At 50.8% G+C, this 19,083-nt stretch overlaps 2 protein-coding genes across 3 annotated transcripts in view; both read left to right on the forward strand.

The window, feature by feature from the left end:
- NOL9 (nucleolar protein 9) overlaps positions 1 to 19,083 on the forward strand; it is a 218,576-nt gene that overhangs the window by 130,754 nt on the left and 68,739 nt on the right. For both annotated transcript variants that reach the window (XM_085864094.1, XM_085864093.1), the window contains exon 2: positions 6,591 to 6,819. In XM_085864094.1, coding sequence (XP_085720220.1) covers positions 6,591 to 6,819 — 229 coding nt within the window. The remainder of the gene's footprint in view (positions 1 to 6,590; positions 6,820 to 19,083) is intronic.
- The window catches only part of LOC147008933 (uncharacterized), a gene marked incomplete at its 5' end in the record, with an annotated part of 4,459 nt that continues 2,628 nt past the window's right edge, over positions 17,253 to 19,083 (forward strand). Inside the window, 2 exons of the mRNA XM_085864482.1 lie at positions 17,253 to 17,760; positions 18,122 to 18,279. Coding sequence (XP_085720608.1) covers positions 17,253 to 17,760; positions 18,122 to 18,279 — 666 coding nt within the window. The remainder of the gene's footprint in view (positions 17,761 to 18,121; positions 18,280 to 19,083) is intronic.

The following is a 19,083-nucleotide window of genomic DNA, read 5'->3' on the forward strand; positions in this document are numbered from 1 at the left end:
TCACAGCATTATGGGAACCCTCTATAGTCGATATTGTTGTTGTTGTCAGGTCAGGTTCGATCTGTGACCTGCTACAGGTACCATGTAAACCTGTACTAACCTGTTCCATGGTCGGGTTGTCGGCGACTAAACCGTCTCCCCCACCAGGTTTTCTGGTGAGGAGGGTGTTTGGATATGGACACCCAGCAGGATTAAAAACAAAACCTGTCAAAGGGCGGAGGAGCTCCTTGTGAGCCAACGGCCATCCATATCTAGTGCCCAACTGTGTCTGCAGACGTCCTCCTGCAGTTGGGTTACTTTTTTTTTATTAGGAGGTTGGTGGCAGGATTTGCACTCCGGCCACCGTAAAACCCTTCATTCCGCAAAACGCAAAAATGCAAAAAAATCTGAAAACCCACTCTGTGGGAGTACCTCCTGAGCAGCTTCCCTTCGCAGGGCAGCTCACCGGATGACGGGATTGGGGCAAAGCCTTCGGGACCCCCAATCTTTTATGATAGGAGGGAAACCACGGGGTAACATCCCTGGGTCAGATTGCGGGAGAGTGTGTCGGAGTGGTGCTGAGGTGTCGTCCACCAGACGGCGGTCTCCTTGGGTTAACCTGAGGCGGTCCCTTCGGGTGGGTGCCTGGAATGTCCTATCCCTAAGAGAGGATGATCACCTGTCTCTGTTATCATCTGAGCTCAAGCGTTTGGACATCGGGATTGCAGCTCTCTCTGAGGTTCGGAGACAGGATTGCGGCGAGATAATGGTGGGTGGTTACACCTACTATTGGTCTGGTCGCTCTGATGGTTACCATACCCAAGGAGTTGCTGTAGCTGTGTCCAATAAGCTGACCTCAATGATAATTGAGGTAACACCGGTCAACGAGCGTATTATGAGTTTAAGGATTCGTCACTCCTTAGGTGTCATTTCCCTGGTCTCTGTTTATGCTCCGACTGAGGCGAGTGATCTCACCGTGAAGGATGCATTCTACGCCACACTCGAGTCTGTGGTTAATCAGTGCCCCAGACGAGATACACTTCTAGTCTTGGGGGATTTCAATGCATTGACGGGAACTGATAGGGATGGTTATGAGGTGTGTGTTGGTCCCCATGGGTCAGGAACTATGAACCAGAATAGCACTAAGTTCCTTGACTTTGCAAGAAGTCATGGACTTAGGGTGGCTGGTTCATGGTTTCAGCGCCCACAAGCTCATCGCTGGGCTTGGTATTCCAACGCTGGCGGTGTGGCAAAGGAGATTGACCATGTCCTCATTGACGGTCGTTGGAGGATGATCCAGAACTGCAGGGTCGACCGGAGTGCTCAGTTCCTCAATACTGACCACAGGTTTGTTGTAGCAACTCTAAAGCTGCACCTTAAATCCTGGAGAATGGTACCATCCCAGCCGAGGCTGGATGTTGGCAAGCTCAGGGATGAGAGAGTATCTGAGGAGTTTGCGAACAGGCTGATTGGACACTTGGGGGGTCTGGGTGCTTTGGGGGGTCCTGAAGAGTTGTGGAGCGCCTTTAAGACCACCGTCCTTGATGTTGCCGGTGGATGTCTTGGAGTTCACCGCAGGTCAAGAAGAATTTTGTCTCTCAAGGGACACTGGATACCATTGACCAGAGTTGCAGGGCCAGGCTGAATGGCAGAGCTGAGCTGTTCAGGGAGCTGAGGCGTAAAACTGTACGTGCACTGAGGGTGGACAAGGAGGCCTATGTGCGAGGAATCTGTGAGGGGGTAGAGCATCACCTGTGGACAAGTGATTCTCGTCCCGCTTATGGGGGAATTCGCGCATTACGTTCATCCAAGCCCATCCCTCGGAGCACTGCAGTTCGAGCAGAGAGTGGTAGGCTCTTGACAGAGGAGTCTGAAGTGAAGGCCCTCTGGCCTGGTTACTTTGAGCGTTTGTACCAGGCTGATCCACCAGCTGTCGAGCTGGACGTCAAGGGTGTTACAATCCCTGTTGCTGACCCTCGAATAACTGTGGTCCACCTTCGCTTGTGGAAACACAGGCTGCGGTGAACCAGTTGAAACGGGGCAAAGCTCCAGGGATCTGTGGCATCCATGCCGAACTTCTCAAGGCTGGTGGAAATGCTGCACTCGTGTCGTTGCATGCAGTTTTGTGCTCTGCCTGGAACACAGGCATCATCCCAACTGACTGGAAGAGGGGCCTTGTTGTCCCTCTCTGGAAAGGGAAGGGTGATCGCCAAGACTGCAACAACTACCGTGGAGTGACGCTGCTCTCAGTGCCGGGCAAGGTCTTTGCTCGGATAATTCTTGATAGGGTTCTCCACCATCTGCTTGAGCACCAGCGTCCAGAGCAGTCAGGCTTTACACCAAAGAGGTCAACGATTGAACGTATCCTTGCCCTTCGTGTCCTCACCGAACGCAGACGAGAGTTTCGGCAGGGGCTGCTTGCAGCCTATGTTGATCTCTGTAAAGCGTTCGATTCAGTCAATCGGGATGTCCTCTGGAGGATTATTGGTCTTCGTGGGGTGCCACCAAAACTGATCGATCTGATGTCTGAACTCTACTCTGGTACTGAGAGTGCTGTGAAGTGTGGTGGTACCATCTCTGACTTATTTCCAGTTGTTACTGGAGTTCGTCAGGGATGTGTACTTGCCCCCACACTTTTCAGCACTTGTATGGACTGGATTTTAGGGAGGATGTCGGAGAGATCAAGTTGCGGTGCATCGTTTGGGAATGTCAAGATCTCGGACCTTGACTTTGCAGATGATGCAGTCATCTTTGCGGAGACTTTAGACATCCTCTTGGGGGCCCTCGAGGTGCTGAATGAGGAGTCGGAGCCATTGGGATTACGTGTTTCTTGGGTCAAAACTAAGATCCAGGCTTTCGGTGACATCTTGGCTGCTGCTGTCCTGTCTCTGTCTCTTTGTGGTGAGGATGTTGAGGTCATGGAGAGATTCACTTACCTTGGCAGTGATATTCATGTCTCTGCTGGCTGCGAGTCAGAGGTCAATAGACGTCTGGGTCGGGCCTGAGGAGTCATGGATTCACTGGATCATGGGGTGTGGCGCTGCCGGTACCTGTGCGGGAGGACGAAAGTCCGAGTCTTCAGGTCCTTGGTACTTCCAGTCTTGCTCTATGGATGCGAGACTTGGACTCTGACCAAGGACCTGAGACGGAGACTTAATTCCTTTGGTACCAGGTCTTTTCGGAGAATCCTTGGCTATCGCTGGTCGGATTTTGTGTCCAACGAGCGGTTGCTGAGAGGGACTCGGATGAGATTTGTTACCTGCATAGTCCGTGAGCGTCAGTTGCGGCTGTATGGACATGTGGCTCGTTTTCCTGACGCTGATCCTGCTCACCAGATTCTCTCAGTGAGGGAGTCTCATGAGTGGAGGAGGCCAATGGGCCGACCACGTGCCTCGTGGTTGCAGCAGGTTGACCATCATCTCAAGGAGATGGGGATAGGCCTGGCATCTGCCTGGGGGATGGCCAGACGGAGGCCCCCTGGAGTACCGGAGGCCCCTGGAGTACCGGCGGAAAGTGGACGCAGCGACGCGCTGTTCTGGCACATGCTCCCATACCTGACCTATAGTCGATATGGTGCACGTTCTTTAAAGGGACTGTTCGGTGGTGTTTTGGGTTCAGTTTGATGTTAACGCCTGCACACTTAGTTATGATATAATACAATATGGACAAATTGTTTATTATACCGGACTTTGTGATTTTAAATAATTATATCGGGTCTAAGGCTCCTAAAATGAGATGTTTCAGTAGTTTATGATAATGCATGCATACATGGGTGCACCGTGCACATGCATACATGCATACACACATGGGCGTGGTTATGGAGAGTCACATGACCCGCACATGTTCTGGTGCTTTGCTGTGTTGTGCCTGTGTCCGAATTAAACCTGTTGTTCCCAATTCAGAGCGTTCGTCCCTGTCTATCGAGTAGGTTACATGATACAGTTGCAACAACAATTGTGGCACACGTAGAGACCAATGCATGAGACAGCACCAGACTTCACTTCAGATAAACAGCCATGCTGAGCTTGGGGAAGTGGTCACTCCCCAGAGCACTCTGGGTGCCATTGAATCCATATTTGTCAGTTTTCCCTCCATACACAGCTGGGCAATTAAGGAAGAATTTCCTCTTCCCCATGGATGCCAACTGATAGGGTAAGTCCATGCTCTATCCCCTAAATTCTGAGTTTCCAGCAAGGAATCAGCACGTACCATTTTTAGAGTCTTTGGCATGACTCGGTCAGTTTCAGAATCGAACAGCGACCTCCCAGACTCGGAGCAACCACTCCAATGATTTTGCCACCAGGAATCACGATATCATGTGCAGGGCTCACGTGGTTTTACTGTAATCCACTTGGAGTGAAACTGCCAAAATTCAGAATCACCACTCACCTCCACACATTCATTCCTCTTTTCTTTCGCCTGTGGAACCAATTTCCTCAGTCTGTTCAATGTTAGTCTGGAGGTACGCACGCTTGTCTTTAAGCTGTCAAGCTTGGGCACCTTGGACAAATTGCAAATTCCTGCCCTGACCAGCAGAGGGAATTGCATCAGTGGCACAGCCGCACCTTCAGCCAATGATGCTACCCCACAGCATTGTGCTGCCTACAAATGAAGAAGAATTAAGTTTAAGGTTACACAAGGACTTTATGGACAACTTGGAAATTTATGTGATGCTGCTAAATGTTTGGAAATGAGAAAATAATATGTTGATCCAAATATCTTGTGCACTGGGGGAAAACCTTCACGCAGTGAATGTGTCAGATATGGACATCTAAAAGACAGAAGCCATCAATGGCTTGATCACTTGTTAAGTTTGCTATTTTCAGTTCTTAAATTGAAAGCAGACATCCATTTTCTGTGACATCAATGGATAGTTTAGAGTGGTCATGGGTATAGGGGTTTCTTTCCTGTAAATTATTTGCGAATTTCCAGTTGAAAGGGTGAAGTGCATAGCAATTCAGAAAGGAAAGAAAAAAAAGTGTGGCCAAGAAAATGAAATGATAACTTGCAATCAATTAGCTTATCTCGAATTGCAATTCCAGATAAGGTATTTTCCTCGTGGTCCGTCTGTCCGTCCGTCCGTCTCCTTTTTTGACTTCTCCAGCCAAATGGCTGCGCCAATCCGGCTGAAATTTGGCAGCAAGGTTCCACTCCTGACTGGTAACGGGGATTGCAAAACTCGTTCCAGTCCCGTGACTTTAAGCGCATCAGAATGGTGGACTTGGTAAAGTCCTTCAAAAATCTTCTTCTGCAGACCCACCAGTCATATTGCTAGCAAATTTGGATTACAACATTAGGACAGGGCCCAGATGAGCTATAGGTCCAGTGGTTTTTAATTTTTAATTTTTAGGATGTATGGGTTGAATGGTCTTAGAAGGAAAGCTACACACATAATGAAAGTATTAAAAATGACTGTCACAAAACTGAAGGTTCTTTGAGCGAGTCATGTCGACCAGCTATCAGGCAGAGTCCAGACTTGAATTTATTTAAAACTGGGGGGGGGGGGAAGAGAGAGACAGAGACAGACACAACACCCATACTGAGCTTTTCCTGGCGGTGGTTTCAGGACGTGTTGACTGTTGAACATTGAAAATATATAGAGTTATTGCCTCATGGTGGTGAGCTTTTCCTGGTGGTGGTTTTGGGATGTGTTGACTATTTAACATTGAAAATATATAGAGTTATTGCCCTCATGGTGGTGAGCTTTTCCTGGCGGTGGTTTCAGGACATGTTGGACATTGAAAAGCGATGGAGTTATTGGCCTCATGGTGGTTACCTTTTGTCTGTGGGCTGGTAGCAGCAGTGCTGCCTGACCTCATATCCCAATATACACTTTATAGCAGCCTTTGGTGGCCTGAAAACGGCCTTAAAGGCCAATGTGCGGTCGCTTAAAACTTTGCCCAGATTCTGAAGTAACTACACCCAAAATGTGGTGTTCTCGGTGTTACGGTTCGGTCGTGAAAGAATAACAAACGCTTGAAGTTATTTATAAGATCTGATATGTAACACAAAGTGATACTCAAACACGCTGACACAACACTGCACAAAGCATGGCAAATAGTGACCAGTTCCTTCTAACCTTCTCTTTCTCTCTCTGCTCTGTGACTTGTTTGTACACAGCTCACAAACTTTCCTGAAAGCCCTTCCCTCGACAAAGCACTCGTAAATACAAGACTTCTATTTCCTGATGAAGACAGAAAAATCCACTAGAGGACAGCAGTGTCTAATCCATCTGGATAGTCTTAGTGCGCCGGGGAGATACCTCCATCTCCGAAAGCAGTACAGCTAGAAATTCTCCAATCACTCGTGATATTTCCACAATATGTAACATCAAAATTTGTCATTAACTCGTGACTTTCTTTACTCCACATTTGCGTGAATAATTTATCCTCAACGGACGTTATAAAGTGCAAATATACAAATGATTCCATGTCTAATCAAAGGTATGCAAGCGTTAACAACATGCTGAACACAAGACACCACCTTCAACAGTAACTGGTAAATAATGTGTGACAATGACATATGTTAAGAACGGTCTTTACGACCAGATTTGAAATGGCATTGAAAAGGAACAAATGTGTGTTTATAATGGTATGTGTGCATGTTCGCAGGTTTTGACAATCCTTGGGTGCCTATTGGCTCGCTGTCTTTCTGGTCGTGTGTGTGTATTGGGATACGAGATGACTCCAGGATCTCCTGCAATACCAATATACTCTCCGACGACGCACAGTGCACTGACCCTGCAAGCCATGCCACCATTGTCAGAAGCATTTCAAGATGTGTGCTTGACGCCAAATTCCTCTCCGCTTCCCCAATTCATTCCAACTTATTTACAAAAAGGTAAGGGATACTTACTTAGTCTTTGCTTTTTAAATTTTTATTTTTATTTTTTATTTTTGTATATGATGTCGAGGCTCCATTGAGAGCTAACACGCATAATGTACAACAAGGGTAGCAGGAGATGAGGGCTAGGAGAGGGAAGGACAAAACTGTTGAACAGAGACATGAGGAGATCTGTGGAAGGGAGAGAGATGCGGCGGGGTACACGGGGTAAACAAGATGGACACTGCAGGGACTTTCAGGTCCTTACACGACAGGGACTTTCAGGAAGGAAAGCAGGGAATTTGAAGGAGGTGTGTTTGGGGTGGACTAAAGGGGGTAGAAAAGATCGTGGTTTTGGATTAGGGAAGACGAGATGGGGGTGAACAGCTGTTTTGAAGACCTGGAGGGAAAAGTGTAATTGAAGAGTGTGGGAGTTTGTTCCAAAGGTGGGAACAGAGAGGAATGAAAGGGTGAAGGTGAGCAGTGATTCTTGATTTTGATAGTTTTATTTTACCAGAAGGGGGTTGTTGGCGGACCTTGAGCGCTCTGCGGAAATATGGAGTGGGGGGGGGGAGATATTGCAGACAGAGGAGGAGTGGGGGGAGGGGAGATATTGCAGACAGAGGAGGAGTTTGGGGGGGGGGAGATATTGCAGACAGAGGAGGGGTGGTGGGGGGGGGTGAGGCCGGAGAAGAGACTGTAGAAGACAGAAACACCACCAACCTGCCTGCGGTGAGAGAGTGAGATACCCAAAGACTCAGCCTCATCGCGCGAGATACCAATGAACCTAAATGCCTTGGTTTCCATAGCTTGAAGCCGAGAAAGGTGAGAGGCGGGAGCACCAGCCCAGAGGGGAGAGCAGTACTCCATCAGGCTGCAGATGAAAGCGTTTGATGTGGTCAGGAGCTCAGACGTTCATTTCTGAGAATGATAGTGTGTGAGTCATCAGCAAAGAGAGAAAGAGGATTTTCCAGAGAGTCAGAGAGATCATTGATGAAAACCAGAAAAAGAACAGGGCCCAGAACACTGCCTTGAGGAACTCCAGCCTGGACAGGAAGAGGGGATGAGAGAACTCCATTAAGGGCCAAACGTTGGCTGCGACAGGAGAGGAAGTCTGTGAGCGGTGAGTGGAGATGGCCTTGGATACCATAGGAAGAGAGTTTGGTGAGCAGGGTGGGGTGCCAGACCGTGTCAAAAGCACATGATATGTTGATGGAGATGGCTCTGACTTCATGTCTAGCATTGAGGATCTCCATGCATTCTTGGGAGAGCAGAAGCAGAATATCCACTGTAGAGTGACCTGGTCTGAATCCAAATTGATGATCGGAAATCAAGCCATTGGAGAATAGGAAGGATTTAATATCTGAAGCGATAATGGATTCCATAACCTTGCTGATGATTGGGAGAAGGCGGATTAGTCTATAGTTGCAGGGATCTGTTGTCACACCTTTTTATGCAGAGTGGTAATGTTAGCTGATTACCAAGCAGATAGCAGATGACCTTGAGGAAATGAGAGGATGAACAGAACAGAAAGAGGGTGAGAAAGAGCAGCAGAGTAGGTTTTTGGAACATGTGGGCTGATGCTGTCTGGACCGGTTAAAGAATTTGAGTCGAGGTTTGACAGCAACTCTCAACTTTGTCAGACGAAAAGGACACAGAGTCCAGGAACAGCTGGATGCGACTTTGTAAGGTGGGTACAGAAAGCGATGGGTTTATGGGACACAAGATTTTGAAGCAAACACTGAGTTGAGGCATTCAGCCTGATCACGTGCCATGTTAGCAGTGCGGCCATTTGAGGAAAGGGAGGGGATGGAGGGGAACATACACCAGAAACAGATTTGATTAGATGCCACCAGAATTTGGAGGAAGGAGAGAGGTTTTAGAGTTCAAACTTGAGATTAGAAATATGTTGTTTTCTGGTTCTCCTGAGGGTAGATACACACTTGTTCCGAGCTTTCTGGAAGGAACTGAGATTACCCTTAGTTGGGTTTGCCTTCCATCAGGCAAAGGCAAGTTGTTTCAGGACAACTGCCTCGCCACAAGCTTCTGTGTACCATGGGAAAAAGGAAGGGTAGGACAACTGAAGACAAGATGGGATAAATCTGTGCATGAGAGAGAGTAAGTTTCTTTGAAAGAATTCCCAGGATGAGTTGATGTTGGAGAAAGTAGAGATGGGAGACCAGTCTCGAAGTTTGATGGCTGCTTGAAGACCCTGCCAGTCGGCCTGAGTGAAATGCCAGATTCGACGACGATAACAGTCAGGTCAAGTTCGATCTGTGACCTGCTACAGGTACCATGTAAACCTGTACTAACCTGTTCCATGGTCGGGTTGTCGGCGACTAAACCGTCTCCCCCACCAGGTTTTGTGGTGAGGAGGGTGTTTGGATATGGACACCCAGCAGGATTAAAAACAAAACCTGTCAAAGGGCGGAGGAGCTCCTTGTGAGCCAACGGCCATCCATATCTAGTGCCCAGATGTGTCTGCAGACGTCCTCCTGCAGTTGGGTTACTTCTTATTAGGAGGTTGGTGGCAGGATTTGCACTCCGGCCACCGTAAAACCCTTCATTCCGCAAAACGTAAAAACGCAAAAAAATCTAAAAACCCACTCCGTGGGAGTACCTCCTGTGCAGCTTCCCTTCGCAGGGCAGCTCACCGGATGACGGGATTGGGGCAAAGCCTTCGGGACCCCCAATCTTTGATCGGAGGGAAACCACGGGGTAACATCCCTGGGTCAGATTGCGGGAGAGTGTGTCGGAGTGGTGCTGAGGTGTCGTCCACCAGACGGCGGTCTCCTTGGGTTAACCTGAGGCGGTCCCTTCGGGTGGGTGCCTGGAATGTCCTATCCCTAAGAGAGGATGATCACCTGTCTCTGTTATCATCTGAGCTCAAGCGTTTGGACATCGGGATTGCAGCTCTCTCTGAGGTTCGGAGACCGGATTGCGGCGAGATAATGGTGGGTGGTTACACCTACTATTGGTCTGGTCGCTCTGATGGTTACCATACGCAAGGAGTTGCTGTAGCTGTGTCCAATAAGCTGATCCCAATGATAATTGAGGTAACACCGGTCAACGAGCGTATTATGAGATTAAGGATTCGTCACTCCTTAGGTGTCATTTCCCTGGTCTCTGTTTATGCTCCGACTGAGGCGAGTGATCTCACCGTGAAGGATGCATTCTACGCCACACTCGAGTCTGTGGTTGATCAGTGCCCCAGACGAGATACACTTCTAGTCTTGGGGGATTTCAATGCATCGACTGGAACTGATAGGGATGGTTATGAGGTGTGTGTTGGTCCCCATGGGTCAGGAACTATGAACCAGAATAGCACTAAGTTCCTTGACTTTGCAAGAAGTCATGGACTTTGGGTGGCTGGTTCATGGTTTCAGCGCCCAGAAGCTCATCGCTGGACTTGGTAATCCAACGCTGGCGGTGTGGCAAAGGAGATTGACCATGTCCTCATTGACGGTCGTTGGAGGCTGATCCAGAACTGCAGGGTCTACCGGAGTGCTCAGTTCCTCAATACTGACCACAGGCTTGTTGTAGCAACTCTAAAGCTGCACCTTAAATCCTGGAGAATGGTACCATCCCAGCCTAGGCTGGATGTTGCCAAGCTCAGGGATGAGAGAGTAGCTGAGGAGTTTGCGAACAGGCTGAGTGGACACTTGGGGGTCTGGGTGCTTTGGGGGGTCCTGAAGAGTTGTGGAGCGCCTTCAAGACCACCGTCCTTGATGTTGCCGGTGGATGTCTTGGAACTCACCGCAGGGCAAAGAAGAATTTTGTCTCTCGAGGGACACTGGATACCATTGACCAGAGTCGCAGGGCCAGGCTGAATGGCAGAGCTGAGCTGTTCAGGGAGCTGAGGCGTAAAACTGTACGTGCACTGAGGGTGGACAAGGAGGCCTATGTGCGAGGAATCTGTGAGGGGGTAGAGCATCACCTGTGGACAGGTGATTCTCGTCCCGCTTACAGGGGAATTCGCGCATTACGTTCATCCAAGCCCATCCCTTGGAGCACTGCAGTTCGAGCAGAGAGTGGTAGGCTCTTGACAGAGGAGTCTGAAGTGAAGGCCCGCTGGGCCGGTTACTTTGAGCGGTTGTACCAGGCTGATCCCCCAGCTGTCGAGTTGGACGTCAAGGGTGTTACAATCCCTGTTGCTGACCCTCAAATCAACTGTGGTCCACCTTCGCTTGTGGAAACACGGGCTGCGGTGAACCAGTTGAAACGGGGCAAAGCTCCAGGGATCTGTGGCATCCATGCCGAACTTCTCAAGGCTGGTGGAAATGCTGCACTCGTGTCGTTGCATGCAGTTTTGTGCTCTGCCTGGAACACAGGCATCATCCCAACTGACTGGAAGAGGGGCCTTGTTGTCCCTCTCTGGAAACGGAAGGGTGATCGCCAAGACTGCAACAACTACCGAGGGGTGACGCTGCTCTCAGTGCCGGGCAAGGTCTTTGCTCGGATAATTCTTGATAGGGTTCGCCACCATCTGCTTGAGCACCAGCGTCCAGAGCAGTCAGGCTTTACACCAAAGAGGTCAACGATTGACCGTATCGTTGCACTTCGTGTCCTCACCGAACGCAGACGAGAGTTTCGGCAGGGGCTGCTTGCAGCCTATGTTGATCTCTGTAAAGCGTTCGATTCAGTGAATCGGGATGTCCTCTGGAGGATTCTTGGTCTTCGTGGGGTGCCACCAAAACTGATCGATCTGATGTCTGAACTCTACTCTGGTACTGAGAGTGCTGTGAAGTGTGGTGGTACCACCTCTGACTCATTTCCAGTTGTTACTGGAGTTCGTCAGGGATGTGTACTAGCCCCCACACTTTTCAGCACTTGTATGGACTGGATTTTAGGGAGGATGTCGGAGAGATCAAGTTGCGGTGCATCGTTTGGGAATGTCAAGATCTCGGACCTTGATTTTGCAGACGATGCAGTCATCTTTGCGGAGACTTTAGACATCCTTTTGGGGGCCCTCGAGGTGCTGAATGAGGAGTCGGAGCCGCTGGGATTACGGGTTTCTTGGGTCAAAACTAAGATCCAGGCTTTCGGTGACATCTTGGATGCTGCTGTCCTGTCTGTGTCTGTTTGTGGTGAGGATGTTGAGGTCGTGGAGAGATTCACTTACCTTGGCAGTGATATTCATGTCTCTGCTGGCTGCGAGTCAGAGGTCAATAGACGTCTGGGTCGGGCCTTGGGAGTCATGGATTCACTGGATCATGGGGTGTGGCGCTGCCGGTACCTGTCAGGTCAGGTCAGGTATGGGAGCATGTGCCAGAACAGCACGTCGCTGCGTCCACTTTCTGCCGGTACTCCAGGGGCCTCCGTCTGGCCATCCCCCAGGCAGATGCCAGGCCCATCCCCATCTCCTTGAGATGATGGTCAACCTGTTGCAACCATGAGGCACGTGGTCGACCCACTGGCCTCCTCCACTCATGAGACTCCCTCGCTGAGAGACTTGGACTCTGACCAAGGATCTGAGACGGAGACTTAATTCCTTTGGTACCAGGTCTCTTCGGAGAATCCTTGGCTATCGCTGGTCGGATTTTGTGTCCAACGAGCGGTTGCTGAGAGAGACTCGGATGAGATTTGTTACCTGCATAGTCCGTGAGCGTCAGTTGCGGCTGTATGGACATGTGGCTCGTTTTCCTGACGCTGATCCTGCTTACCAGATTCTCTCAGCGAGGGAGTCTCATGAGTGGAGGAGGCCAGTGGGCCGACCACGTGCCTCATGGTTGCAGCGGGTTGACCATCATCTCAAGGAGATGGGGATGGGCCTGGCATCTGCCTGGGGGATGGCCAGACGGAGGCCCCTGGAGTACCGGCGGAAAGTGGACGCAGCGACGCGCTGTTCTGGCACATGCTCCCATACCTGGCCTGACCTGAGGTGGTTCTCCGATAACCCCCAGAGATATGTTTACTTTGACAAGCACGTGGTCAGAAGAACCGATTGGAGTGGAGGAAGAACAGCAGATATTTTCAGGGAAATTGGTCAAAATCAGATCCAGAAGAGATGGAGTACCATTGGTTGTGAAGTTGACAGATTGAGTTACAGAAGTCTTTTGCTGAAGTGCCATGGCAGGTGAGAGAGGTACCCATACCCAGCCAACTGGCATGATGAAATTTGAAGTCACCAAATATGAGGAAGAGAGAGTTGGGATGAGAGGATAGAAGTTGGTCCATGTTTTCGGAGAGCGAAATGTAAATGGAGTCATCACTCTTTGGTGGACGGTACAACACACATATAAACATGAGGTGGGAGTGGAGGGAAGCCGTTGCCAGAGGTATTCTGGGGGTGGGGGGGTGGGGGAGTGACGGCAGTGCATGGAGAGTAAGGAATAGAGTTTTTGACTCAGAGCAACACTGCACCCTTGACGAGGCCCAGGTCTGTCATACCGGAGGAGGGAGTAACCAGGTAGAGATATGAGGGAGTCAGAGACGTCTTGAAGGAGGAAAATTTATGTAAAGGAGATTGTCTGGTTTGTCAGTGGCAACCTGAATGGAAAGATCTGTCAGGTTTGAGCGAAGGCCCTGGATGTTTGAGGTCCACATTGTTAATGAAGAAGGAGGGGAGGAGGCTTTGGGTGCAGGGCAGGGGAGGGTCGGATGAGGGAGGAGGGTGGGGGGAAGTCAGGAAAGTTGTTGAAAGAGTGTGGGGGATTGCAGAAGAGCTAGTGGAGAGGGCTGGATGAGGAGGAGAAAAGGCTCGGTGATGATGGTTTGAGGTACAGTGTGGAGTCATTTGAGAGGGGGCAGAGGGCAGTTGAATATTGGAGTAGGTGGAGTGATGAGGTGGAAGAGAGAGGGCAGGGGAAGGAGGCAGCTTTGTGGATGTGAGGGGGCAACTTTGAGAAGGGGGAGTGAGGAGGGAAAAGGGTGAAAGGGGAGTCTTTGAGAATTGTGAGAGGGAAACTTAGAGGGGGAAGAGTGTGAAGGTTGCTTTTGGAGGGAGGGGTGAGAGGGAAGCTTTGAGATGGAGGGGAGATGATGAGAGCAAGACATAAGCTCTCGATATAAGCAAGGCCTATGGGCAAGATGGCATTCCTCCCCATGTCTTGAAGGAATGTGCTTCAGAACTTGCACCCGTGCTTGCTCGTTTGTTTCCTTTTTGTGTTGAAACTCAAACTTTTCCTCTTATCTGGAAACATGCCTTAGTACAGCCTATTTTAAAGAAGGGTGATCGTTCAAACCCTTCTAACTGCCGTCATATTGCCCCGACTTCGACTGTTTCCAAAGTCTTTGAATGTCTTCTCAATTCCCATTTTCTCAAGCATCTTTACAAGGATTACAAGGAAATTTTGCACAGGAGGATGCCATTCAGCCCATTATGCCTGCGCCACTCCAATACCAGATTTAATAAATCAATCAATACCCCTTTCCTTCATGTGCAACCTTTTGTCTGCAACACTGGTACTCATTTCGCCGACCTCGGAAGGATGACAGGCTGAGTCAACCCCCTGGTGTTAATTCAGCGGAAAACATTGCTTGAACTGAGGACTCTCGGATCCCAAGCCACCACTCTAACTGCTAAGCCAACACCAGGTTCAAATCTTGAATCTCACATTTAACACACAATCTCACACAACTGAGATCGTGAATCTCACAAATCGACACCAGGATCTTGAATCTCACAGTCTTTTATCTGACCACCAATACGGCTTTCGCAAGGCAAGATCTCCAGGTGATATCCTTTCTTACATTACGAATGTCTGGGCCTCTTCTTTGAGAGACTTTGGGGAATCCTTTGTTGTCGGCCTTGATAACTCAAAAGCCTTTGACAGAGTTTGGCAGCTGGGTTTGATATTCAAGCTTCCCTCTTTCAGCTTTCCTCCTTCACTCTGCTCTCTCATATCGAGCTTTCTCTCCGACCGCTCCATCTCCGTAATTGTTGATGGTTCAACATCTCCCCCCTTCCCGATCAACAGTGGTGTACCTCAGGATTCCGTTCTGTCTCCAACACTCTTCCTTCTTTTTATCAATGACCTTCTTTCTTCTACAAATAACCAAATGCACTCGTATCCTAATGGCCCGACATTACATTCCTCCATGTCTTTCACATCTGCCCTGTCCTTCTTCCCTCACTCGATGTACATCTCGTTTCATCACGGCCACCTCTTTAAATTCGGATTTGGACAAGATCTCCCAATGGGGCAAATGTAATCAAGTGAAGTTTAATGCATCAAAAACTCAATTTCTTCCCATATCTATATCTATCTATCTATCCACACACTCTCACACACTCTCACACACTCTCACACACTCTCACACACTCTCACACACTCTCACACACTCTCACACACTCTCACACACTCTCACACACTCTCACACACTCTCACACTCTCTCACACTCTCTCACACACACTCTCACACACACGCACTCTCTCACACACACGCACTCTCTCACACACACGCACTCTCTCACACACACGCACTCTCTCACACACACGCACTCTCTCACACACACGCACTCTCTCACACACACGCACTCTCTCACACACACGCACTCTCTCACACACACGCACTCTCTCACACACACGCACTCTCTCACACACACGCACTCTCTCACACACACGCACTCTCTCACACACGCACTCTCTCACACACGCACTCTCTCACACACGCACTCTCTCACACACACGCACTCTCTCACACACGCACTCTCTCACACACGCACTCTCTCACACACACGCTCTCTCTCACACACACGCTCTCTCACACACGCTCTCTCTCACACACGCTCTCTCTCACACAGACGCTCGCTCTCCCTCACACACACGCTCACTCTCTCTCACACACACGCACGCTCTCTCTCACACACACGCTCACTCTCTGTCACACACACGCTCGCTCTCTCTCACACACACGCTCGCTCTCTCTCACACACGCTCTTTCACACACGCTCTCTCTCACACACACGCTTTCTCACACACACGCTCTCTCACACACGCCTCTCACACACGCTCTTTCACACACACGCCGCTTTCTTCACACACACGCCGCTCTCTTCACACACACGCCGCTTCTTCACACACACGCCGCTCTCTCTCACACACACGCTCCTGCACACACGCCGCTCTTCACACACGCCGCTTCTCACACACACGCCGCTCTTCACACACGCCGCTTTCTTCACACACGCCGCTTTCTTCACACACACGCCGCTTTCTCACACGCTGCTTCACACGCCGCTTTCACACACGCCGCTTCTTCACACACACGCCGCTCTTCACACACACGCCGCTTCTCTTCACACACACGCCGCTTTCACACACACGCCGCTTCTTCACACACGCTGCCACACGCCGCTTTTCACACACACGCTGCCACACACGCCGCTTTCACACACACACGCTGCTTTCACACACACGCCGCTTTCACACACGCCGCTTTCACACGCCGCTTTCTTCACACACGCTGCTTCACACACGCCGCTTTCACACACGCCGCTTTCTTCACACACGCCGCCACACACGCCGCTTTCTTCACACACGCCGCTCTTTCACACACGCCGCTTTCTTCACACACGCCGCTTTCACACACACGCCGCTTCTTCACACACACGCCGCTTTCACACACGCCGCCACACACACGCCGCTTCTTCACACACGCCGCTTCTTCACACACGCCGCTTCACACACGCCGCTTTCACACACACGCCGCTCTCTCACACACACACGCCGCTCTCTCACACACACACGCTCGCTCTCTCACACACACACGCCGCTTCACACACACGCTTTCTCACACACACACGCTCTCTCTCACACACACACGCTTTCTCACACGCTTTCACACACGCTCTCTCTCACACACACACGCTCTCTCTCACACACACACGCGCTTCTCTCACACACACACGCTTCTCTCTCACACACACACGCGCTTCTCACACACACACGCGCTTTCTCTCACACACACACGCGCCTTCACACACACACGCGCTCTCTCTCACACACACACGCGCTCTCTCACACACACACACGCGCTCTCTCTCACACACACACACGCTCTCTCTCACACACACACGCGCTCTTCTCACACACACACGCGCTCTCTCACACACACACACGCCTCTCTCTCACTCACACACACGCTCGCACACACACACACACACGCTCGCTCTCTCTCACACACACGCACGCACTCTCTCACACACACGCTCGCTCTCTCTCACACACACGCTCGCTCTCTCTCACACACACGCTCGCTCTCTCTCACACACACACACGCTCTTCTCACACACACACACGCTCTCTCTCACACACACACACGCTCTCTCACACACACACACGCTCTCACACACACACACGCTCTCTCTCACACACACACACGCTTCTCTCACACACACACACGCTCTCTCTCACACACACACACACGCTCTCTCACACACACACACGCTCTCTCTCACACACACACGCTCTCTCTCACACACACACACGCTCTCTCTCACACACACACACGCTCTCTCTCACACACACACACGCTCTCTCTCACACACACACGCTCTCTCTCACACACACACACGCTCTCTCTCTCACACACACACGCTCTCTCTCACACACACACACGCTCTCTCTCACACACACACACGCTCTCTCTCACACACACACACGCTCTCTCTCACACACACACACGCTCTCTCTCACACACACACACGCTCTCTCTCACACACACACACGCTCTCTCTCACACACACACACGCTCTCTCTCACACACACACACGCTCTCTCTCACACACACACACGCTCTCTCTCACACACACACGCTCTCTCTCACACACACACGCTCTCTCTCACACACACACACGCTCTCTCTCACATACACACACACGGCTCTCTCACACACACACACGGCTCTCACATACACACACACACGGGTCTCTCACATACACACACGGCTCTCACATACACACACGCTCTCTCTCACACACACACACGGCTCTCACATACACCCACACACGGCTCTCTCACATACACACACGGCTCTCTCATACACACACACGCTCTCTCTCACACACACACACGCTCTCTCTCACACACACACACGCTCTCTCTCACACACACACACGCTCTCTCTCACACACACACACGCTCTCTCTCACACACACAGACTGTCTCTCTCTCACACACACAGACACTCTCTCTCTCTGACAGACACACGCACTCTCTCTCACACACACACACGCGCTCTCTCTCACACACACACACACGCGCTCTCTCTCAGACACACACACGCGCTCTCTCTCACACACACACACGCGCGCTCTCTCACACACACACACGCGCGCTCTCTCACACACACACACGCGCTCTCTCTCACACACACGCGCTCTCTCTCACACACACACACGCGCTCTCTCTCACACACACACACGCGCTCTCTCTCACACACACACACGCGGCTCTCTCTCACACACACGTGGTCTCTCACACACACACGTGTTCTCACACACACACACACACGCGCTCTCTCACACACACACACGCGCTCTCTCTCACACACACACACGCGCTCTCTCTCACACACACACGCGCTCTCTCTCACACACACACACGCGCTCTCTCTCACACACACACGCGCTCTCTCTCACACACACACACGCGCTCTCTCACACACACACACGCGCTCTCTCTCTCACACACACACGCGCTCTCTCACACACACACGCGCTCTCTTACACACACACGCGCTCTCTCTCACACACACACACGCGCTCTCTCACACACACGCGCTCTCTCTCACACACACACGCGCTCTCTCTCACACACACACGCTCTCTCTCACACACACACACGCTCTCTCTCACACACACACGCTCTTCTCTCACACACACACGCGTGTTCTCTCACACACACACACGCTCTCTCTCACACACACACACGCTCTCTCTCACACACACACACGCTCTCTCTCACACACACACACGCTCTCTCTCACACACACACACGCTCTCTCTCACACACACACACCTCTCACACACACACACGTTCTCACACACACACGCGCTCTCTCTCACACACACACACGCTCTCTCTCACACACACACACGCTTTCTCACACACACACACGCTCTCTCTCACACACGCTCGCTCTCTCTCACACACACGCTCGCTCTCTCTCACACACACGCTCGCTCTCTCTCACACACACGCTCGCTCTCTCTCACACACACGCTCGCTCTCTCTCACACACACGCTCGCTCTCTCTCACACACACGCTCGCTCTCACACACACACGCTCTTCTCACACACACACGCTCGCTCTCTCTCACACACACGCTCGCTCTCT

The sequence above is a fragment of the Eptatretus burgeri genome, chromosome 18, assembly GCF_056783735.1.
Source record: "Eptatretus burgeri isolate ZD-2024b chromosome 18, Ebu_testis_v1, whole genome shotgun sequence".
Taxonomy (NCBI): domain Eukaryota; kingdom Metazoa; phylum Chordata; class Myxini; order Myxiniformes; family Myxinidae; genus Eptatretus; species Eptatretus burgeri.